The sequence below is a fragment of the Cydia strobilella genome, chromosome 9 (assembly GCF_947568885.1).
Source record: "Cydia strobilella chromosome 9, ilCydStro3.1, whole genome shotgun sequence".
Taxonomy (NCBI): Eukaryota; Metazoa; Arthropoda; class Insecta; order Lepidoptera; family Tortricidae; genus Cydia; species Cydia strobilella.
Window position 1 is genome coordinate 7,575,396 of NC_086049.1, and position 26,314 is coordinate 7,601,709.

At 36.1% G+C, this 26,314-nt stretch overlaps 2 protein-coding genes across 3 annotated transcripts; one reads left to right on the forward strand and one right to left on the reverse strand.

Annotated features, from left to right (window-relative positions):
• The first annotated feature begins 979 nt into the window (after positions 1-979).
• LOC134743951 (uncharacterized) lies at positions 980-20,091 on the forward strand. The gene is made up of 7 exons (XM_063677582.1): positions 980-1,242; positions 7,711-7,882; positions 8,585-8,769; positions 9,258-10,213; positions 16,934-17,115; positions 18,427-18,605; positions 19,140-20,091. The coding sequence occupies exons 1-7, from the start codon at positions 1,020-1,022 to the stop codon at positions 20,027-20,029; spliced, it is 2,787 nt and encodes a 928-aa protein (XP_063533652.1). The 5' UTR covers positions 980-1,019; the 3' UTR covers positions 20,030-20,091.
• LOC134744161 (uncharacterized) lies at positions 19,926-25,916 on the reverse strand. Of its 2 annotated transcripts, none has more exons than XM_063677866.1 (5): positions 25,672-25,916; positions 24,430-24,576; positions 22,384-22,580; positions 21,792-21,950; positions 19,926-21,070 (listed from the first exon to the last, which is right to left on the reverse strand). In XM_063677866.1, exons 1-5 carry the CDS (start codon positions 25,795-25,797, stop codon positions 20,113-20,115), a joined length of 1,587 nt encoding a protein of 528 aa, XP_063533936.1. In that variant the 5' UTR covers positions 25,798-25,916; the 3' UTR covers positions 19,926-20,112. The 2 variants fall into 2 exon arrangements, with proteins under 2 accessions (XP_063533936.1, XP_063533937.1); XM_063677867.1 differs by having other exon boundaries at positions 20,730-20,900.
• Between the last annotated feature and the right edge of the window lie 398 nt (positions 25,917-26,314).

Below are 26,314 nucleotides of genomic sequence, written 5' to 3' on the forward strand. Positions count from 1 at the left end.
ATATTAGTTATTTGTTTTACAAGGGGCAAAGCTGTTGTTTAACGGCTGGTGCTAATATTGACACCCGAGCAAGCGAATGATTCCATTATTCGAAAAGTGGAATCTTGAGCGTTGCGAGGGTTACAAAGCACGAGGGTTAACAAATTTTACCACCGAGAACACAAAATTCTTCACCACACCAAAGCGAGGATATCATAACTGTAAAATATCATACAAAATCTAACCTAACCAAATCTAAAGGAACGTTATTAAACATTTTTCATTCATAATCATCATTTAAAAGTCAATTTTGCCAGCCAACATAACGAAACACCTCAAAATTTGCATCAGATTACTTTAATCCATAATTAATTCATTTATTGCATTTATAATCATGTGTTTACATAAGGTCTTACAAAGAGCATTTTACAGCTAAAGTGTTCACATGAACCCTGTTAGGGTATATAGCAATGTACTTATTAACTAAAACTTAATACTAAAGCAATAATATTTCAACATTTATTTTTATATATATTGCATGCAACATGACACGTCAAAAATACATATTTGTCATTTTAAATAGATTAGGAACCATTAAATTTAACGTCGACAATAAAATGATTAAATTTGCCCTACATGTGAATAAAATGCAACTTTCTCGTCAGTTTTTGAACAATCAAGAGAGCCTTATTACCAGCTGGTGTGGTGAAACATACTTACCTTCTTAGTTTTTAGGTCTGTGTCTATATTGTAATATTTGTAATGTAACACTGTAACAACTGATTTCAATTCATTCAAACTCGTCCTTCAAAATTAAGTGCTCATCAAAATACGATGCTCCGACAATATCATGTGTGATGAAAGCTCAAGATGCGCTTTTAAGAGGGGCTGGGGTTTTGCAGCGGTGCCCGCAAGTTTCACCCGCAGACAACCCGCGCGCAGCCACTCGCGCTGACGCGCTCCGAAACCATAGGTACTCTGCTGGCAATGAAAAACCAACCGAACACAGTAACTAATGTTCTCAACATGTGCTTGTAACTATGGCAGTTTCACATCAATGGTTTATACAATGGTCACCCCCGTCCATGATACTCGCGGACATCACTAGTCAGTACAACAATGTGAACGAACGATTTAACACTTTTGACCATGATAAAAACAAGTGGCTAGTGAACAGTGATGATAGTCAAACTAAACCCGTGTATGAACCTGAACAAAGTGACTATGGATATGATTATGACATCGAGGAAAAAGTTAGAAATGGTGAGCAAATCTCTAGTTTATAAATATGTTTAATTAATAAATATCCTTCTACCTACGGCATATCTGCTTTTCATATGTAATATGAAGTAACCGACTACTACCACCACACATGACATTGTACCTATTCATTTTATTGAGTAAGGTTTTTTTTTATTTACTATTTCTCCTTTATGCTGTTCTACCTAATGCAGCTGTTATGTTAAATTAACCATAGGTATGTATTAATGCCCCGGGTATATATCCTTAGTCAGATGTAGATTCTGGACATTGTAGACATGAATACAAGGCATAAAGATAACAAACATGTTTAAATTTTTAAAAATATTTTTTTTTACTGCATGTGTTTGAACTTTGAACTAATGAAATGAACTGACTGACACAAGAAGACTACTCGATTGAACCTAGTGGATGAAGGCACAGCAAACTAAAACTCAGTTATGGCTACCAATGGCTACTCTTTACGTGTCATAAGTTAAGGGGCCCACTGACTTTCAGTCCGCTGGGGCCGGACGATATCGGCCTGTCAGTTGTTCGAAATCAAATTTTTGTTCTAACTGACAGGCTGATATCGTCCGGCGGACTGATAATCAGTGGGCCCCTTTAATTATAGTACTACCCAACATTACAGGCATACATTAAAGTTATATGTTGGTGACGGTGTACGCTTTTGCACGCGTAACTTAAAAATTACACAAAAAAGAATTGTAATGTTTCGTAACATTACGTACAAATCATGCTTAAAACAGTTAAAAGTAAACCGAAACAGTAATCTGTAAAATTGGTACAGTAGCGGCAAAAAATCTATCATATTGCTATTTTAATAAAATTCATCACGACCATATATACATATATACTTACGTCCCACTGCACGTGACAACAGCTAACGTGGCTTCACGTTAGCACAATGCGGATTGGGGACTTCACACACACCAATTAATGTATGTTAAAAATATTGAATTTCTTATTTGAAAACACTCAAAAGCGAATCTTACCAACAATAAAACCTAGATGGATCGATGTTTCGCCCTCGTTAGCCTCTGGTTTGAAAATTAAATCGAATCATTACTTTACAATTTAATACCCACCGGGCTACCGCGAAAACTAGTTAAAATGTACTCTAGGTTGATCGAATTGCCGTTTTCATATGTTCCTATATTGTAAATTTTATCGATATCGCAAAAGCCGTTTTTGAGAAATTACCAAAAAAATTGAGCAAATGTATCTGAAATAATATGATATATTATTTTCCGCTACTGTAGGTAACGTAGAGGCACCAATGACCGACAAGAACCAATAACCGACACTGTATTTTTTGACCTAAGAAAATAAGAGAAGGAAACCGATTTCTTAATTTTGCAACACTGTGCACTAGACAGCACACTATTGACCGGCACCCATTGAAATTTGAGCGACATCCGTCTATTTGTTTAAAAATGGCAGCTTGTACATCCAGTGCGGCTATTATCTAGATAAGTCTCAAGAATATACCTTACCATACTCAATAGTTACTTTTGGCTCAATGATGGCTAAATCGCTCCATTCGAGTTACAATATCCAATGACAAAAAGTCGAATAGTTTAGTGATAAGGCAGTTAGCACGTACAAAATAATTATATTAATGAAGGCAAGGCGAGCAATACCTAGCTGGCTCTTGTGCAATTTCATCATGACCCATGTGAGAGCTACGGTGAAAGTAGCCGATATAAACGTTCCACAGCACTGCCATATTCGATATCAGAAATAACCATTTAATACCATTACAACAATAACACTTAACAGTTCTTAGCTTATTTTTGCTTAAATTTAATCAACGATCAATGTCATTAGGGTTCCGTAGCAGAATGGTCTAAGCTTGTCTTTTTATAATAATAAAAATTCGAACTGGAGGAATTGGTTCGTTAAGGCTATATAAGGTATATAGGGTATATAGGGTATAGACTCCAGAACAATAAAAGCGGTTCACATTGTAAGCAAAACCTTCGCAAAACTTGTACACCTTTTCACTAAGGGATTTTTTTAAATATATTTTTTGGACCTTGGGTTTGGCACAATATTTTTTTCCTTTCAGAACGATTATTTTCGAAAAAATGTACTTTATCAAAAAATATGTTTTTTGAAGACACCTTTTAGTTTTAAAAGACTTATCCAATGATACGTCTCGCCATTATGGTTAAAGTGAAAGAAAAATCCTAATATCAAAAATAAACTACATACTTATTTTACCACTTTCTTGGCGTGATTGATTTAAATACCTACCCAAACCAAATTGCAGCATTCTAACACTAATAACGGTCAGTGCGCTAAGCGGCGGATGGACAGACATACAGATAAACTTTACTAAGGGGCCTAGTTGACTACGGAACCCCATAAAAAGGTGATTTTTAATGACACTTTCATGGTTATCAAATTCCATTTTATTCCATAAAACAAATAATCGTTTTAAAATTAGTCATCTCATTTCTATAACTTTTCAGGGTTCCGTACGCAAAGGGTCCTCTCTCTGTCTCTACTAAGACTCCTCTGTCCGTCTGTCACCAGGCTGTATCTCATGAACCGTGATAGCTAGACAGTTGAAATTTTGACGGATGATGTATTTCTGCTGCCGCTATAACAGCAAATACTAAAAACAGAATAAAATAAATATTTAAGTGGGGCTCCCATACATCAAACGTGATTAATGCTACGGAACCCTTCGTATGCGAGTCCGACTCGCACTTGGCCGGTTTTATTAGTAAACTAAACCATAACATTGACGTATTTAATTATACGGAAACGATAAATGCTAATAATATTCCAGCGAGAGCACATTCTAAATCAATCCGATTTGCGTTACGTGAAAAGCTGAATACCAACCAATACTGGGTTAAAGCAGAATGAAGTACGAGCCTCTAAACTTATAGTAATTTTAGCTCTTTTATTTCTAGCATAGTAGCGTCGACTAACAAAATAATTTGCGATATATTAAAATATTTATTTTTATACCCATAAGGTCTATTCTGGCATGATTTCGTTACACAGCGATAGTTGGTCCGTCATGGTGAGCATGGCGCGTGGACAACCGATCTCTTCTGGCAAAGGCCATTATCACTAAGCTTCAGTGCCATCAAGCGCCACGCTATTTAAATAAACAAATAAAACCGTAAAAAACTAAAGCAGTTCAAGATCGAGTCACATTTTATAGGCGAGGGTTCAAATACATTTAGAAACGGGTAGGTATATTAATTTGGGATAACACATGGATAGCCTTTTGTGTTGTCATAATATCTAGTATATCTACAGATGTATAGTGTTTAGATTTCAAACAGTCCCCTTACGGCTTATCCTTTGTCTATTGTTAAATGAAACCGCATGTGCTACTTACTAGTATAAAAAAATGGTAGGGCCGTTTTAACTGGTTATTGAATTACCACTGTATGGAGATTGCAATAAGGTTTAAAATGAACTAATGGGAAAACATATTCCCATTGCTGTGTGGTCTTTGCGGTTACTCAGTGCCGGCAAGTCGAACGCTACAGAACCAGTCTAAAATGTGTCATCGATATACGTAACAAAGGCGCGTTATCGGAGAGCGCACTTACACTGGTTTTTTTAGCGTTGGACTAGGCCGCGCTCAGGTGCCATTTAAAATTATGCACGAACCAGGTAAGGGACAGGGACGTTATACCTGTTGTTGTTGTTCTCCAATTATTCAAATAATTATCAACTACTCGTTATTATGTATATTAGATAACTAGTCAGATGTAGAGTATTTAGTTGTAAGTACGTAGCGTTACATAATTTGTTATAGTGTACTGTAAGACATTGTAAGATTTGTTTTGATATCTTTATAGCGGTAATGGTCTTTCAAATTTCAATATAAAAGTGGTATGTATATAGAAGTTACATTTAAAAGTTTTGGTGATCGCCCGACATTCACAGAAATAATAGGTAGGTGCGAAATGCGAAAATATAACCCTAAATTTATTTTCCCTTTTCAAAGTCTACTTTTATCCCAGAATATTTAGGTGGGTAGGTATATACTTACCAATACCTAAATGTACAGGCGACATCGTACAATATGTTGTACTAGTTAGAGTGTTAAAACACCTAATCTTTCTAGAAACCTGTAAAACTTAGTTAAACGTATAATTTAGTTACACCGCATTATTTAGTAGTCTCGTGAAAATAATAAGTCATTATAGTATTTTTTTATTACTGATACAGGCAGTTTGTCACCTGCAGTAGTAGATGAAAGTTAAAAGTAAAAACTTTCAAAGTCATTTACTTCTCATTGCGACGATTCTAATAAACCCAAACTCAACGAGGTTGCGTTGTTTAATCACCTAGTTCATAAGTCGGTATGATACCTTCAGTCTCTATCATCAGATCTGCTCGATATCATCAAAATATCGCATTGTCACCGGTTTCGTTAATACCCACGCCCCATGACAAAATAGAGCCTTATCGAATGTCAGCGAATTTATCTAATTTAAATTGCAAGCTTATATCCGAACTAACATAACTAACTAATAGTTCAAACATAATTAAAAAAAAACCTTGTAATAAATTACTACAGGTAAACACTATCAAAAAGAACACACATTAACATCACATACACGTTCATATGACGTTCATAAACGCGGAAGCGTAATTGATGAGGTTATTAACTAAAGTTAAATTACACAGAAGTGTTATTATGCGGTAAGGATCTCTAGAAAGTGTTGATCACCGATTGTAATTAGCTCGGCCAGCCTACCGTCAAGACGGCGTAGTATCCGCTCTCCATTCATCTGTAAAAGTAAACTTGGTAAATAAATTACTTAAGCGTTAATTAATATGACAAAAAGACTACATAAGAGTTTTGATGTGCCGACGAACTGTACTGAACGAGTGGGCCCTTTTACGGCAAGCTTAACGGTAGGTTTTTATTTCATAAAAAAACAGGCCAAGAGCATGTCGGGCCATGCTTAGTGTAGGGTTCCGTAGTTACCCTTCCGTCACTATAGGCTAAGCTGGAGCTATTAGTACCTATAGAAGATTGTTAACGAAGGGATGAAATGAATCTACTTTTAAATTAAATTAAATTATCATTTATTTCAGGCATAATACACCCATATGTGTTAGTAACTTACATAGCTAATAAAAATATGTTATTTTTATATTTGTACAATTACAAAACAAATTAACATGCAAATTAATGACTAGCATCTGACTTAGGGCTAGGACACCACCAGATGAGCCTTATAATTTAAACACAACACAACAAATTATCATCATTAAGATTATTATTCTTGACTAGGAGTTGCGATATAAGTGGTGAAATTAATTAAAACTTAAGGCAATGAAAACTAAACAATTAAAAACACATTAAAATAAACTTTTCATATCGAATACGAGGAAACCAAAAAGACAAGGCAAGTTATCATAATCAGTACTTAATTAAAGTAATAGACGTATGGCCATGATTTTTTCCTTAGAAAGTTAGAACTTACTTTCAATCGAAGACTTTGCATGTCTAGTCATAATAATCCATAGCGAAAAAAACATTAAATTGCAATATTTATGAAAATCACATATTTAAGAAAACTGCAGAAATTTTAAAATGATTTGTTAATTAAAGTATGAAAATTAGGCGGGATTGCCTCTAATTTTTTACTTTTTCGTTCTAAAACTGCCAATATTTGCTTTTATAATTGTATAGAAATGCAGATTTAGAAAATATGAGTGTCGTAAAATACTCGCATTAGATACACATAAAAAAACCCGGCCAAGTGCGAGTCGGACTCGCGTTCCAAGGGTTCCGTACATTACACAATTTAAATAATGTATTTTTTATGTGAAATGTCTTTAAAAAGCCCGCAGGGGTCGGATCAAAAACTAAGTAATTAAGTCCGACTCACGCTTGACTGCACATTTTAATAGGTTTTCCGGTGATCTATAGGTAAAGATCTATTTTGTGTATTTTTTTCAAAATTTTTGACCCAGTAGTTTCGGAGATAAAGAGGGGGGGGGGGGGATGGTCTTTTTTTGTCTTTTTTCTTGAATAACTTCTATACTGTTTATCTTAAAATTATAAAAAAAATTATTTGAGATTCTCACAATGAGCTCTTTCATTTGATATGTAACACGATATAGTTTGACAAACTTTATTTTTGAATTTTCTAATTTGCCCCCCAAAAGTGGCCCCCGTGTTTAAAATTAATTTGTTTACGTTACATGTCTATCTTTGGTCCAGTAGTTTCGGAGAAAATAGGCTGTGACAGACGGACAGACGGACAGACAGACGCACGAGTGATCCTATAAGGGTTCCGTTTTTTCCTTTTAAGGTATGGAACCCTAAAAACTACAAGTAGCTATTCAATTATATACGCCTAATATGCCGCTCAGTATAACATTGTTAAAGCGGCTAGTCTATTTAATAAATGTACGCCTTTCAGTTTAAAGATAGCAGAATAGCGGGGAAATGTACAGTCAATTGATATGTTTCAGGAGCGACGCAGGCCGCCGGGCTGACGTTGTGGCTCACGATGCTGGGCCTAGCGCGCGCGCAGAGCATTCCAGCAGACTTTGACACACCGCCCTTTAGCACCCTCTACAAGTGGAAGCGTGTCGACTTCGAATTCCCGTCTGCGATGCACCGCCAACACGCAATCGCTACTGGGTAATCTTCATTTTATTCACGCCAGTAAATATATATACGTACCGGAGTAGTTGGACGGATCCAAGAGTGAAACTAGAAAAAGTACCTGTACAAATTAAAAAAAGTAGTACGTGAAGGTACTAGAGTACCCTCCAACAAAAAACTTCATACATTCAGAAGAAACAATTTGTAATTTAATTTTCGTATTGTATGTAGAAAAATCGCCAAGTGTTACATACACAATGACTTTTATGGACAATTTAAATTTAATGTTTAGTTTCTTAGTATGACTATAACTCTTCTGAAGAGCTTTTCTTGAGTGGTAATTCTAATAAAGCCATAACTTATGTGCAATTTATCTTCATATGCAAAGATGTTTGTCTGTAATTGAAACTAAGTAAATTATCCATCTCAGCCATTCTTCAAAAATCAGAGCAAAACACATTATTCTAATTCGCCTTATAAACACCATCATGATTTTTTATAGTATGTACCTTAAATCTGCTCTAAGTAGTAATTAAAAATTGCAAGTTAAATTTGTATAACCCACTTACCCACTAGAGAGGAATTACATGGATTTTCAGTGTCTATATTTATTAATCATCATGTTTTGATATTTTTCCAGGGCGTTACCTCATTCGAAAATAAATAGAAAAGGAAATTTATTACATCCTGTATATCTTAATATTACAAATTACAATATTTTAGCTCCTTTTTTTCTAGCAAATATATCCCGGCGAACGTCCTACCACTAGGCCTCGAGGTGTACGGATCTCGGGTGTGGGTGTCGCTGCCGGCCTGGCGGCGCGGGGTGCCAGCCACGCTGGCGACCGTGCCGCGCTCCGGAGGCGTCACCTCCCCGCTCCTCAGACCTTATCCCGACTGGTCGTTCCACAGAGCATTTGCCAGTAAGTGAATCAGAGATAACATAATAAAGTACTATTCACCACACCCGTTCATAAACGATCTGTTGATTCTTATACTTATGCATTTTAGCCACAAGAGTGGTCAAGTATAATTTGATGCAAATTTTGAGTTGAATCAAAATTAGAACCACTTTGACTTTTAAGTGATGAATTTAAATCATAAATATTTAAATGTTCAGTTAGATATGATTTGTAATGTTTTACCGATAATGTTTTTGTGTTTAACTCGGTAGCAAACGCTCAAGATTCACTTTACGAACCACATGCTACGAACCCTAAAAATTACACTTTGGCATTCTTTATTTTGGAAGCTTCGCTTTAATTCATCCACAAAATTCATCACATCAGTGTCTAAATAATTATAGCTTTACCACTTAATTCCCGCTATTGGCAACGAAGTACGGGTTGGAAGTATGTAGCTTGGTTTCAGTATTATATTAACAATTACCCATGGTCTTCTTTTGTTACAGATGAATCCAAAAGCTGTAGTGGATTGACTTCAGTGTTTAGAATGAACGTGGATACCTGCGGGCGACTCTGGGTTCTAGATTCCGGTCAAATTGACTCTCAAGACAACCCGAAGCAGTTATGTCCTCCGAGTATCGTCGTCTTTGACTTGAGAACAGACACACTCATTGCTAGGTACAAGATTCCCAAAGAATATGTACTACAAGACTCCCTCTTCTCTAACATTATCGTGGACACTCGCACTGAAGACTGCTCGGATCTACACGTCTACATAGCAGATACTTGGCGATTCGGACTTCTGGTGTTCAGACAAAGTGATGCTACGTTTTGGAGATTCTCTAATCCTATTTTTTATCCCGACCCCCTAGCCTCCAACTACACACTTCACGGCCTCAATTTTCAATGGGCAGATGGCATTTTTGGGCTAGCGCTATCGCCTTTGGACTCTTTTGGTAACCGACTGTTATTTTTCCATGCCATGTCGAGTTATAGAGAATTCTTTGTGTCCACTACGGTTTTAAGGCACAGCGTGCGGGTTAATGATAGTTCATCAGATTTTCATCTAGTCGGCGAGAGCAGAGGTCTATCTGGACAATCATCGGCTTCTGCTATAGATAGGCGTGGCATCATGTTCTACGGTTTGGTGTCCCGAGATAGTATGGGCTGTTGGGATACTCAAAAGCTTTATAACAAAAGGTCGATGGGAGTGGTGGCTGAGAATACAGAGACACTGATATTTCCTAATGATATAAAAGTTGACCAAGAGGAGCAGCAAAGTGTTTGGGTGATATCAAATCGGCTGCCAATGTTTCAAGCGGGTCCTTTGAATCCTTACGACTACAATTATCGTATTCTGTATGCCGACACAACAGAAGCGACAAAGCAGACTGTCTGCGATCCCGACGTGCAGTTGCCTGCGCTCAGCTATAGAAGATTAAATGAATTCCCATATCGCCAATAAAACAGCATTAATTTGTCGGTAGTAAATCTTGATGAAATGAAATGAAATGAAATTTATTATGACAATGTTTTTAAATAATTTTAAGTAATGGACCTAATATTTTTTGGATCTTGCTCTATATTTTTAATTCTTAAATCTGATTCTGTTTATGTGATTGTGATTTACGTATTTTCAGCGTAGATATTTAATACCTACGCTGGTCCAACATAATACCTTTTAATTTTTTTGTTTGAATTTGTTGTATCTTGCACACCCTTTATTGCATTTATTTTAAAGAATATTTATTTTTGCTATACAGCACGAGCGGGGCATTGGATCTACGACTTTAATAGCCTATACTCGTGCGAAAGATTTAATTAAATTAATGGATCCTCCGTACTCTATTTATCCAGGTTTAACTGTATATTTATTGCTAATAAAAATGAACATTCTAGACAATACGTTGATACAAAAACTATTTTGGATCTCTTTAAGGGGCTGTCAACACCCAAATTACCCAATGTCCTTGAAATTGATGTTACTTAAGCAGATTTTTTAAGAAAAACTAATTGTTTCAGGAAAGCAAAAAATATATATATTATGGTTAGTATTCATTATATTTCGAAGACCGTGGCCGTGCTCGATCCATGACTGAACAAAATCGGTTTGATAGAAAATAATTGCAAAAATTGGTCTTAAAATCACCATTAAACGGTTTTATTCTGTCTTTTTTTACTTATGGGTCTGCAATTAAAATCACAATTTCAAACCGCTAATAAGTAATTATATTACTCAAATAATCCCCTTTTTTATTTCAATACTTTTCTTATTATTATCTTGCCCAGGCCCAGTAACATGCGACAGTGCTATCTCATTTATTCCGATAAAAATAGACAGTGTGCGCGTTTTAGGTATTGTCAGCCTCTTAATAACAACAACTTCAAATAAACAACGCCTAATTTACGCATTTCTTACTTTTGCTTATAAAAATAAATAGGCGTTATACATTTTCTATTGGCTGTAGATTGTTTTGATCGCAATAGTTAATTAAATTAATAACAACAATCAGTTTAGTTTGTAACAATGGGATAAAAATATACAACAAGAACTCATTGTATAAACCTGTTTGTAAGTTGTAAGTAATAACGTATCAGAGTTTTTACCTCGCACCACTAAAATCAAATTGATGTTGCATTAGAAATATTTTTGATTTATATATATGTGCTTAATAATGCTCTCGAGCAGTATGTATTTGCCTACCTTCTCATAATGCGAATTGAATACCATTTCCAGAGAGGACACCGTTCTTATTTATATGTCATGATACTGAAACGTTTTTTTACATTCATTTGTAGGTAAGTAAATAATAATTGTATTGTTATCCTACAAATAATTAAAATAAAATGACAACAATTAAAAATAAACTAGTCTGCTTTGTATTATTGTTGAAAATAAAATTACTCTCTACCTCGCGCCTATTAACTAACTTAGGCCTAGTTTATACCACTTCTGTTAAATAACTAACTAGTTATTTATGAGGAACACTTGTGCAACATTACTGATTAGTATGTGTCTCAGTATGTATTGGTTTATTATTATTTGAATCAGATTGAGTAATGTACCTATCTTTATACCTATTAGGGTTCCGTACCTCAAAAGGAATAAAACGGAACCCTTATAGGATCACTCGTGCGTCTGTCTGTCCGTCCGTCCGTCCGTCTGTCCGTCTGTCACAGCCTCTTTGCTCCGAAACTACTGGACCAATTAAGTTGAAATTTGGCACACATAATATGTAAGTCTGTGACCGAAAGACGTACATGTAACGTCTACAAATTGAAACATAGGGGCCACTCTTTTTAAATGAGAAAATTAAATAACAAAGTTTTGCAATAGTTATTTACGATACAAGTGCGCAAATGAGGAAATTCGAAACGAGTGGCGATAAATTAAAACACGACCGCAGGTCCGACGGTGTTTTAAATCGACACGAGTTGCGAATTACCTATTCGCACGTGTATCTTACAACGTATTACAGTACATATGGTTATTTAAACTTTCGACATATGCACGAAAAGTGCTCTTTAACGCACTCGTGCGAGAAAGTAGCACCATATGTACTGTAAACTATATCGTGTCATATGTCAAATGAAAGGGCTTATTGTGAGAATCACAAATATGTATTTCTTATACTTTTAAGACAGTTTAGAAGTTATTCAAGAAAATGTGCAAAAATTACCAGGAGATAAAGGGGGGGGGGCTTTATCTCCTAAACTACTGGGTCTAAAATTAAAAAAATACACATAATAGTTTTTTACCTAAAGATGTCAAGAAAACCTATTAGAAATATACGTTAGGCTGTTTTAGGAACACAGCCGCAATATATATGGTATGTATGTATGTACGTATGTATGTATGTATGTATGTATGTAAACACTTTATTGTACATAAGACAGATTACAAACACAATAAAAAACAAAAATATATACAATGTACAAAGGCGAACTTATCCCTATAAGGGATCTCTTCCAGTCAACCTGTGAGCAATTGAGAATGAAACAATAAACATATCAAGTTAGACAAACGAACACTATGAACAGAAAGTAAATTATGGTTTAATTATTACAATTATGGTTTACGTGAAAAGTGGTGTTGTGTGATGTACGGAACCCTTAAAACGCGAGTCCGACTCGCACTTGGCCGATTTTTTTTTTCATATAATAGGTAGGTATATATACTCACCTCTTTAAATCAGAACCTAACAAAAGACATTCATTCGGGCTAATGAAAGTAGAGATTATAATGGATTAATTATAATGTAATATATCTCACGAGAATTTTGATAGTTTTACCAACATTTACATGAGTTTTAAAAATAACGCAATATTGTTTTCGACTGTCACTATACTTACCTCGTTTTTTTAGCATTAGAAAAATACATGTCTAGATTGTTTATCATTTTTATAATGCTAAAAAAACGAGGTATACAAATAAGTAGCGTTTGACACAAGACACAAGTAAAGTAACATTTATAATATATTTGTCTATTTTACAAATATAATTATCTCAGTAGTCAGTTGTGGTTGATACTGATATATACAGCTTTCATTAGCCCGAATCTGCTACCTGTCTAAATGTTTTCAAATGATTTTCAATCACTATTCTATTGAAATGATGCATGTAGGTATGTGATGTGTGTATGTGTGCGAACATATTAACGATGATTTTTTTTAGATAAGTACATTACCCAATCTGATTCAAATAAAAACCATCGCTCCATTCGCTCTACCCTTTAAGGTACCTATCTACTCGTACGGGGGCCTAGCCAAGAAGACAATCGTATAGCGACAAACGCCAAACGAATATAAACAAATGTATTGGGATGACAGATGCCACGAAAAGCCACGGAACTATTATTGGATACATTATTTGAGTTTTCATTGGAGTTTCTTACAAAGTTTGTCATCTTGGCTAGGCCCCCAGGCTAGGCCAAGCGGCTTGGCGGATTGAATTTGCTGGGCGGTAAAAATGCGAACTCTAACATTCAACTCTTTCAAGATTTAAAAAAAACGGACAAGTGCGAGTCGGACTCACCCACCGAAGGTTCCGTACTTTTTATTAGTATTTTTGTTGTTATTATAGCGGCAACAGAAATACATCATCTGTGAAAATGTCAACTGTCTAGCTATCAAGGTTCATGAGATACCTACAGCCTGGTGACAGACAGACGGACAGGGTACGGAATCGTAAAAAACAGCCAATATGAAACAAATTTCATAGACAACTAGTTCATCCAAACTATTAACTCTGCATCGACTTAGCACTCTTAGCAGTGCCATTGTGAGGAAAGTGCCCCGCTATAAAGCCACACTATCAAAGTATCAACAGTATCTATGTTCATTACGACTGACTGTCCTTACGGTTGACTGTAATCAAAACTTATGAAACTTTGATATAATATATAAGGACTTACTCAAGCTTAGACTTAGAATCTAAGGCTTAGCTTGTAGTCTAGTGAATACAGTTTGCCAAGTCTACCCAAACCATAAATAACAAAAACTTTGTTTAAACACCCGTGTAAATGTTGTAAAACAAATTGTTAAATAGGCAAGTATCGTAACTTTACACACCGACACCTAGTAAATAAGTTGCTGATCTATCGATACGTGTGTTAAATATCCACCCGCCGGCTATACATTCGGGTGGCCGCGGCTAAGCGGCTATAGCATTCATAAAGGAGTCACACCACCTGATGGACAGACGCGTGCTACCAGTTCCCTTGAGGATATAAATAAGAAGGTAAGAATCATATTCGCAAAGTGAAAACTATTTAAGAACAGTACCTAATATGAACAAAGTATGTTTACTTAAACATATTATTGCTTTGAATGGCAGAAACACGAAAAATTTTTTAATTAAATTACTGATAATTATTTAACAAATGGGGGATAAAAATTTTAAAAATTATCTGCTACTAACTAAATTATCATATGTGATATTTTTGCCAGCAATAAAAGGACAAATTTGATTGAGTGTTGAAAATAAAGTGCAAAATGGTTGTTATTATTCGTGTTTTAGTAATAAATGTGTTACGAAGACTAGAAAGAAAAGTCTGTGGGGCATGATATTAATAGTTACTACAAATTTTTTTAGTGGTTATTAATTTTATAATGAACTCAAATTATTTTCAAAAACGACCAAACTTTATTTTATTATTTGCCCACAATAGAGCCGATCTTAACTACTAACACCTACAAAATGTTAGCTTTTGCATTAAGTATTAAAAAAAGTGGAAATCTGTAAATAATTACCCAACATAAGTTATACTTATACGTAGGACACATTGACATGTTTTTAAAATTTTATGTTTTGTTTCAATTTGTATTTCTGCAACCCTTTGCTTCTGTCAACTTTTTGTGTAGGTATATATGACGCATAAACCACAACTCGAAATCAATTAAATGACCACAAAATTTAGATCAGTAATTAATTAAGTCACTGGTCAATGTTGCGATATCAACAGGAAATACGATCGACTTATTGGCCGAAGTCTTTCTCGTACTTTGGCAAATCATACTTTAGAACAAGACGATTTTTTTTTCTGTCATGTCATAACATAAAGTGCATTGTTCGTGCTACCTGAGCTACTACGATTAACCTGCCAGTGTCCACCAGCCGTCCTTTTGCTGAAGGACATTCTTAATTATGTATAATGTACCTACGGAATTTGTTAATATTCATTTTCCCCTCACTAGTTCGGAAAGTTGTCTTTTATCCTTTAAAACAAGCGGGGAAAAACGCATTTTATCCACTAGTGGGGAAAGTAATTTGACCTTGGATGGAGCGTGTTTAAGTAGCTTGACAGATAGCAAAACGTAAAACGCTCATAATAATGGTTAGTTCGATATTAATTATCATTAAACAAATGGTTTGAGAATCTAATAAAAAATACCAAATTTAGCTTTATTTAATGATTTTATGTCATAAACTTTAAAGTTCCATTAGAAACGTTTGTTTTTTAATAATGATGTTAAATATAATTCGGAACGCACAAGTTGAGTCGATGCAATTTCAAAACGCATCATTGACATTTCATACGTCAGAAATGTCAACATTGTCAACAAAATTTTTACTTAAAAACTTCTCACGTAAAAATACAGAATTTCCAGTTTTTTGTTATAATATCGTAAAAAAATGAGTGATTCCAGTGATGAAGATGATCTAACGCCTGTGGATGTCGCACTTTCCTCGCTATAGTGAGGTGAAAAGTTTTGTGTTACACACGGGTGCAAATGTATTTTACTTCTCGTGTGTTGAAACACTCGCTAAGCTCGTGTTTCAATTCCACACTCGCGGGTAAAATACAACTTTGCACCCTTGTATAACAAATAACTATTATTTATGTACTAGTGTATTTAGAGGTGGAAGGTTAATAACATGAAACGTTAAATTCGTAAAATATTTAAATCTGATGAGACTTTAAGCTAAAATATCGCCTTCATATAAGTAGCTGTGCCTATAGAGGTCATAAAGCTTCACATCTATAATCTGTATGGGGGAACTACTGTGTATGCTTGTTTGTTAAATTACTAGCCACTTATGGTGTACCTTAAGTTTCTATTAGTGGAAATAATCATCTTGGTGCACGTAGCTAATTGTCTTACGCTTGCGGCTTAAAGAAAATAGGTAAGACCGCCGAGATTACGGTTACATCATTCTCTCAACTTAAAAAGTGTATCCTTAGAGCCTTTTCACATATCCGATATCGGACGCCGGAATTAACTATAAAGAAAAAAAAGCAGGTGTCCTTTTATATTTCTTTAAAATGTATGAAATATTCGTATTTGATAATTGTAATATGAAATGTATATAATTATACTTGATTATACTTACATGGAATTTATAAAAGCAGGAACGATATGTTTGTTGCTAGGATACGAATAAAATACATTTAACTGTTTATGTTGTTCGAAAGAAAGCGACTTGATGCCTTAAGGAATTTTCTAGCAGCTGTTTTACTCCAAAGGTCATCCGATCCGACATCTGATATCGGGTCGGACAATGTAAAAACGCTCTTATGGTGTAACAGTTGAAAATATAGTTAACTTGCTAATCGCGTCGTCCACAAACGGTGATAAGTAGGTATCTTACGACTTAATTTATACTTGGGACTTTTGGGGCCACAGTGCAGAGAAAAAGTACCTATATCAAAAAAAAAAAGGTTACTAATTATGATTCCAGATGAAGCGAGGCACGTTACTGCTGATAGGACTACTAGCAGGTGCGGTGGGCAGTAGCTATGCCATTGACGACAGTTACACTGCCCACCGGAAGGCCAAGGGTATAGGCACCCTGTTCCGCTGGAAGCAAATCGACTTCGAATATGAAGATTTACAGGCAAGACAAGCTGCTATTGACAGTGGGTGAGTACAGTGAGAAGCAAAAGTATTCATAAGTATAATAAATAAGAAAAACAAATTAGTGGCAATCACTTATATGTATAGACAAGAAAAAGCAGGAAAAACAGAAGATTAGTGTGCATAACGAAATGCACCTAACTCAGAATAATGCGTGAAACAAGCGCTGGTAGCAATGATATTAAATATAATTATAGATAGGTTATACTCATACATAAGGAGCACAAAAATACTTCCATATTTATTTCTATATCTACGATTACGAAGAATTAAGGCAATCCATTCATCTTTGTCATACTCGTTGTTAATCATGAGCTTATCTCATTCTCTTTCGGTGAGCGAGAGCTCGTTAGCACATGCACATTTCTCGCTTACCCAGGTGTGACTAAAGGCAACTTGTACAATTTGTCACAATGTAAGCGCTTCAATTTTGGAACGCCTATAACATATCTTGAGTTATACATATTATAATAAATCATTTGCTGGTATTCGGTAGCGGCCATTCAGTGATGCCACGTACGACAAATAAAACTTAAAGATACATATCGTTGGCTCATTGGGTGGATGACATTCGAAAAATCGCAAGGCACTTCTGTATGAGATAGGCTCAGGACCAGGATAAGTGGCGTACCTACACGAAGGGAGGCCTATGCTTAGCAGTGGGCGACAGGAGGCTAAAATTATGATGATGACGATCGTATGAAGGTACGGAACCCTCCATTATGCGTAGCCTGACACGCACTTAGCCGGTTCTTATAATTTATAGATAACCACTTTAATATACTTACTATTTAACCACTGTATTGTAACCGCTTACCTAACAGCTGCAAAGGTACAATTTATTTCTTGATACTAATTCGATTTCCATACATTCCGCAGCGATATGTATCCACTCGAACCTTTGTTCGACTTACGGGCCATTCAAACAATGATCTAGATACCAACTAGATATCCACTAAATATGAAACAGAAACGATAACGAGATAAATAAGTCTCTTACATAAGAGTCATGTCAAATTTGACATTTCCGCGATTCCGAATGTCCTCTTGAACGATCTCTTTAGATTTGCTTAAGATATACTTAGACATCCAATGGATATCTAATGGATATCCCAAAACGTCACAATAATTGTAGCGTGAAATGACAAATGACAATGACAGTTGAGAACTAAACTAACGTATCTATTAGATCTCGTATTGTTCTCGTATCTAGTAATTATCACGTTGTTCGAATTGACCGGTAAGTCTTTACTAAGCCGATTACTTACGCAATATACATAACCAAACTAGTTCTTGACGTATGACATACATTTCTAGGCGGTTCAACCAAACGAACGTAATAACCCTGGGCGTGGAGCGGTGGAAGGACCGCGTGTTCGTCAGCACGCCAGCATGGAAGAAGGGCGTGCCGGTGACGCTCTCGTCCGTTCCGATCGTGGGCTCTAATGAATCGCCGCTTTTGAAACCTTACCCCAACTGGGACTGGCATAATGCGGGTATGTAATCTAGCCTAGGTAATAAGTATTTATTGGTTATTGGCCATTGATTGTCTTAAGTATAGGGTTGCACCGAAGGCATTATGCATTGCCGACTGTACAATTAAAATATGTAGGTAATTTGCACTTTAAAAATAATTAGAATAATTAGTAATATATAGTAAATACTAAAATACTATGAAAGAAGATTAACCCCTCGATCAGGTCGTTAACGTACAGGTTGAAGAGCTTGGAGGAGGTTATACCCCCCTGCCTCACCCCACACTCCAACCTGTACGACTGAGAAAACCTACCAGCCCATCTGACGCTATTGCTCTGGTTAAGGTACCATAAGAAATGATAGAATGTTTAAAATTACAGTAGTTTAACAAAACTCATTATTTTGAACTGAAATAGATGTCATATATTAAAGAAAAAGTGACGAAGCCCTCCAGTGGTAAAGGCCGGATTCGAACCGGTCTTGAACGATCAGGGCTAACGCCTTAAACCCCTTGGCCACCCCGCCAAGGCTCATTATTTTGCTTTTTGTTTCAGAAAACTGTAATGGATTCACGTCCGTGTTCCGAATGGCCGTCGATCATTGCGGCATCATGTGGGTGCTAGATGCCGGACAAGTTGAAGGTTTTGAAACTCCTCGCCAGATCTGCCCGCCGACTATATTCGCCATTAATCTTGAAACTGATACCGTGCTAGCGCGTTACCCAATTCCAGCAGAGTATGTACTCCAGGACTCCTTGATTACTAATATAGTAGTTGACTCCAGAGACCCTCTCTGTAGAGATCTCCACTTGTACGTCGCTGATGTACGGCGGTATGGACTTATCGTATTCAGAAGCTCTGATGAATCATTCTGGAGGTTTAGCCACTACACTTTTTATCCGGAACCATTATTGTCCAATTACACTTTACATGGAGTAAATTTCCAATGGTCCGATGGCCTTTTTGGAATGTCCTTAGGCAAACTACATCAAGGAGATAGACCTCTATATTATCACGCTATGTCTAGTTCTTTGGAGTTTGTTGTGATGACATCGGTGATACGTGATCCTTCGCGTGTTAGTAACTCAGTGGATGAATTTAAACTTTTGGGTGAAAGTAGAGGTACAATAGGGCAAGTCTCGGCATCTGTCATTGATCGCAACGACGTCATGATCTTTAACCTTGTTTCTCAGGACAGTATTGGATGTTGGGATACTCGTAAACCATACGAAGACGCCAACCTTGGAATAGTGGCCCAAAGCAGTACCACGTTAGTGTTTCCTAATGACTTGCGAATAGATCATGAAGTGCCGCAAATGGCCTGGATAATAACAAACAAACTGCCAATGTATCAATTTAATTTGATAAACCCGAACGAATATAACTTTAGAGTATTGTATTTAGATCCGGCTAAAGCTGTAGAACATACTATTTGTCAGCCGTAGAAAGAAATTGGCATCATTGTTAGGAAAATATTGTTAATAATAAAAAGTGTGAACTTTCTTGCGTTCATAGTTTTACTGTTCACCTATTTTCCTTTATTACTATTACCCTTTTCGGCCTTACTACTTTCATATGAGAAATTTGGATATTGTATTGAATCCTCGTTTATTTGACTGTTTTGCCTACAAGATATAATTTCTGCTAATTTTGACTGCATTTTAGTAATAAGGGTACTCAAACTGTTCTTCGAATCAACTGACAAATCACTTTTAGGTCTGATACACTCGTGTGATTTTATTTTCACTACTTTTTCGCCTAGATTTGTTTTAGATTCCTGTTTCAATTTTTGTTCTGGATTGGTTTCACTTAAATTGATGGCATTCTTTTCTTTTTCCATATTTTCAATACTAGGCGTTCGTACAATATTTGTTGCCTTTTCTTTCATTAATATGGTATTTTTTCTACTAACAGCAGCAATTGGAAGCTGTTCTGAAGTTTCAGTAAATTTACTAATAATGGAACTTTGAACGGTTCTGATCGAATCAAAATTTCGGAGTGTTTGATAATCAGATGAGCCTTTCATGAATATTTGTGGATATAGTCTTAAATAGGAAGCCGTATTTTCTTTACTACTTCCGACTAATGGTGGATTGTCATCAGTTTGATTATTCAGAGCGGGGCAAGTTTCAAAATTGACGATGGCGTTTGACGATGATACAAGAACTTGGTGTGACTCAAATAGTTCTATTCCTTCGTACTTTGTTTTCCTTAAATACTCACTTATTCTCAGTAACATCAGTACCAATTGCTCTGTAATGCGATCCGCGTTGCGAGGCACTGTTATTTCATTACCAAAGTAATCTTCGTAAGTTCCTGTAATTGATGAACACTTGATATTGTCAGTACTGCTAGCGATATCTGTACTAGCAGCATCAGTATTTTTTTCGGGATCACCAATTGTTTCCGAAGAAGTGTTTGGCATATCAACAGTTACACGAGAAGCAAGCGCCGGTGGATTAGGAAGTTGTGGCCTTTCGACATACCTGTATTGCAAAAAGGAAAAACCAAATAAAAAAATCGCGTAGACGCCGTAGATACCTGTAGCCAAATGACATTTTAAAGGTAGGTATTAGTAATCCGCATGACATCATAGTAAAATTAGCACTACAAAATAGTAAAATTGATGTAAAACAAGTTTGTTTCTCGTTGTACATTCTGTCTCGTAAATAGGGATGATGACATTGATGACCATGTTGAATGAATATAACAAAATCTAGTAACATAGATAGCAAATGAGCAATTTATCACAATAATGTAGATATTAAAATAATATATGGAAATAATACAAAAATACAGGACGACATGAAAGTTTCAAAATTTAAGTATTTTTTTAACTTCCAAAAAGGAAAAAAGGAAGGGTACCATTCGATTCCTTAAATTTTATCCAAAAAAAGATTGTAAAGCAACTATTTACATAAACGGAATATTTCACCGACAAAAACGCAATTTTCTTGTTTTGTGTTCTCTCAGTGACCTTGACGTCACGTCCACTTATCGTTTTGTTAGGAGCGTTTCGGACTTTGACTATCATTTCTGACTTTTGTATTGCTTTAATGCAATGGGTCCCATATACATTTGATCCTAAAAATAAACCTGATCGATTGATACGATACCATTAATGAAAATTTGTCATCTAGCTTATTGCAGTCGATTTATTGTTTGAACTTTATGATTTTGAAGTAAGTAAGTATTAATTCTACTCACCAGTTAGATAATAATCGTTTCCGTAGCTGCGCTTCGCCTAGTAAAGACTTGGTACGTCGTCGCCGTATAGCGAGCTCGAGGCCGTAGTCAAGGTCATTCGCTGGCACAGCTTTCGGGAACTTTTGAAATACTGATGCCATTTTCAAAGTCTTATAGTAACTGAAACAATGGAATCTTATGGAATTTTGCTATTATATTTTAAAGCCGATTTTCTAGTGGTGGTTCATAGGCACGTTTTATCAAAATCAGCTTATCCTTTTCACTGCGTTGGAGGTTTTTGATTATTTTTATTTATAATAATACCTACCCTATTTAATAGGTAATTACATACAACAGAAAAACATTTTTTTACTCTGTCTACAGTGAAAGGCACAGATAAAAAGCTTTTAAATCCATTTGAGAGCTATGATGTCCTCGGTTTCCATGCATGTTTCTTGAACCCATGAAATTTTCAGTTACATACCCATGCAGACATGGCTTTCAGTCTTATGCTATATTTGCAATTTTGCACTGATATCGGCATGTCGAGTCTTGGACCTCTACATCTTAAAGTTGATAATAAGAATTGAACTGGTTTTACTCAGCAACTTACTTTAGAACAAGCATCCACATATAGACGGAAGGCATGATGGAGGCAATCTTGACGATAACGAACTTGATGCAGGGCGGGCGAGCGGCCCCCACGAGCACGCACGTGCCCAGCCCCAGCGCGAGGCTCAGCAGTTCGCACAAAAGTTTTCTGATCGCCGCCATCAGTAACCATGGCAACACTAAAGTAGGACGCTCCTCCTGCCAGCAAACGGAGTTATTAGATCTATCCTTTCGCCATTCCGAAATTAGATACCTACTAAATATTTCAAAAAAAGATGACAGAATTACTAATTCGAAAATGTTAGGTATTACTCAGTCAACGATCGACACACTTTTACTGTCCCTCGCTTTCAACAATGACATGTGGTCAGCGGCGGATTAGCCACGTGGCAAAAGTAGCAAGTGCCACGGGCTCCGCGCGTTTGGGGGCCCCGCGCACCTACGCATTGTGGCCTTAAAAAACCTAAGTTTCACTTCGTTCACTTCGTCCGACAAAATTAAAACAATCCATGTGCCCCATGATAAAATTTGCTACAGGCCCCGCACTGACTTAATCCGGCACTGCATGTGATGCATAAGCTTACAGAGCTATCCATTTCTGATGTCAGGATGTCACGTAGATTGGACGGTGCATTACATGTAATACACGGACAGTAAAAGTGTTAAAAATGCATTTCTTTAAACTATTTCTCACATTCTTACTGTATTATCATTTAAATCATCATCAATATGATCACTATGACCTCGGTCTCTTTAAAACAAGAGTGAATAGGCTGTTACTGAACCGGTGAGCTCCATCTTAGAGGCCCTGTCTTCACTTTCCATCAGGTGTGACTAGGGCCAATCGCCGATCAGTTTATAATAAATAAAAAAATAAAAAAATATTAGATTTTGATTTTATGGTAAATTGTACATCTTATGAACATCTGACTATTATTTTTTTTTTTTTTGTGCAATAAAAAAAAAAAAAATTATTTATAAAGAAAATCTTAAAAAATAATAATATTTAGTTACATGTAAAAAATCCGCAACGCAGGCTTCGTCAGGTGGCTATTAAATTGTTTGTTATTATTGAATTATTTTTTCAATTTCGATTGTGATATTTGTAAAGCATATTATTGATATATTTATTGTATATTATTTTTAGCCAAGACATTAAATTTGTACACCGAGATTTGTGGGTAAAACATAGTGATCTAAATCTATCACCAGTATCACCACCTTTTATTCGTGGCATTCACGTGTAACTATTGGGGTATGGCTGAGCAAACACATTTATCAATAAATACGAAAAGTACATATATAGCCAAAACTAAATGCCTACTGTCAATTTGTCAAAGCACCGGGGTAGACCACTTAATTAATAAAGTAAAGTTAACAAAGCTGATATCACAGCTATTTTACACTAAGCAGTATGTAAAGCCAGCTTGCCAGCAGCCAGATTAGCCAGCAGGCAACGTTCAAGATTATTTGTAACATATCTTATCGTGCTCATTATTTTAAAGTTAATTTTTTGTTTAACTCTTATCAATATTAAATAACATAATAATAATACAACATAACATAATAATTTAATATTATGTTAGTATATGTCTCACAACAGTTTAAATTCGAGTCTTATCAATTATAATCGCGGTTTACTAAAATAATTGTTCCTAAAACGATACGAGTAGGAAAACGTATTTCAAAAATTAGAACGTGTTTCTTTAATACGTTTACAACAAGTTTACAAGTTTACATCTATACTTTACATGTAGAGTTAAAATTGGCAAATTTAATACCTACAACAACGTTTATCATTTAGATTACGTAGGTACCTAGAAAAGAGGGGTACAAGACTATATACTCGTACGTAGCAAGGCAAATACCTATAGACGCTAACGCTAAAGCACTGCACCAACATGAAAATTTGTTTCTAAAATGATATCAGTATGAAAACGTATTTGAAAAACATAAACGTGTAATTTTAAAGACTTCGACATCTCTACTCAACATGTAGAGTCAAAATAGGCAAATACCTGCAACGTTTAAAATTTAGATTACGTACCAGAAAAGCAGGGTATAGCAAGACGATATACGTAGCAAGGTAGATATAGACGGTGAAGCACTGCACCAACATGATGCCGGATATCATGGTGCGCAGCACTCTTTGCACCGGCATAGATATTTCTGCTGGCATGTTCATCTGCCATACCTAAAACAACATTTTAGTTAGCTTTTATGATTTCGAAGTTTTGAAAGTAGGTCAACTATGAAGCCTATTTGTATTTGTTTCGTTTTTTTTTGTAATTTAACTTCTAATTAAGAAGCCCAAAGGGATATTTGAGGAGGGAGGACACACACACACACACACACACACACACACACACACACACACACACACACACGGAGCGGCAGCTGACGTTCATGAGGGTTCATCATACATAGCCGTTAACCACTATACGAGTTTTCGCCCGGGAGGCGATTGGTCATAGAAATCTGTTCCTGGCCCGCGGTCTAACATGTGAGGCAAAGTAATCTGATGCAAATTTTTAGTTGTTTGCTCATGTTGGCTGATAGAATTTACTTTTAAATGATAGTTTCGAATGATAAATATTTAACAACGTTCATTTGGGTTTGATTTGGTTTTATTTTGTTTGATGTTTTACAGTTGGTATTTTCCTCGCGTTGGTGTGCTATAAAATGTTGTGTTTCACTCGGTGGCAAAATTTGTTTAACCCTCGTGCCTTGAAGTCCTCGCAACGCTCAAGAATCCACTTCTCGAACCACTCGCTACGCTCGTGGTTCAATTTTGCAATCTTTAGCTTGCTCGGGTATCAATATTAGCACAAGCGGTTAAACAACAACTTTGCCCACTTGTAAAACAAATAACTATTAACAATACTTCATTTTGCATTTTATTCCGATTACCATAGAGTCGTGATTCAATAACCGGTTAAAGCGACCCAACCTTTTTTTTATGCAGGTAAGTAGCACGTGCGCTTTTACTTACAGTAGACAAAGGATTAGCCGTTCGGGGCCAGCTACAAAACGAACGACTATATATTTTGTGTTGCTCTATCTATAGTTTATTGCTGATATTATTGGGGCGTTGTGGGCCTTTGAGTGTCACGTCGACCAAACAGTGATCTATTGTGACGGCCCTTTAAAGCTCATTACTAATGCCCGTTGAATCCAGAAAATTCCATATTCTTTGGGCCGTAATGTTCTGTACCTCATAGGGTTGCAGTACGTGCCGCCCTAAGTAGGGTTTATGAACCTTACTCCTTCCTTCATGTGACACACTCACCTGTTTCAAATTAGCGTTAACCTTAAATAAAGTTGCATCGAAAATGGTTCGCAGGAGACCAAGGATTGTCCACAGGCACACCTCGGACTGCACGTTCATGCCCACGTAGGATAGAATATTTATCATGGTACTGAATCAGGAATGTAGTATTTGTTAGTCCATCTGAGTAAGGTGGTAAATGAGGTGCAAGTGGAATTATTTGACCATTTCTATTTTAATACAACAATGACAACAGATTATACATACATTGTTTGACTTTTGACTGCTTTTGACTGACGTTGATATAGATAAGACATGCTGAAACCGTCTTAAGGTTTTGTTTGTTAACATCGCATTATCTGCCTCTCTATCTTTCGAATATGCAAGAATAAGAAAGTGATAGAAACATACCGAAATTTATATTTTCGTGTGTCTCGATAAGCCTTCAGACCTCCTAGTCAGTATTGTATTCTTTGGTTCAGACCACTTCAGACAAAACAGACGCCACGCTGTCTGAGGGTCTACCGCCAACATCGAAAATCGAAATTCGTTATCTGACTCTACCGCTCTTACATATTCGAGCGACAGAGAAGCAGATGTTTTCCATATTTCGATGTTGGCGGTAGATCCTATGTTCTCTTTGACGACGCAAGTCAACTACTAT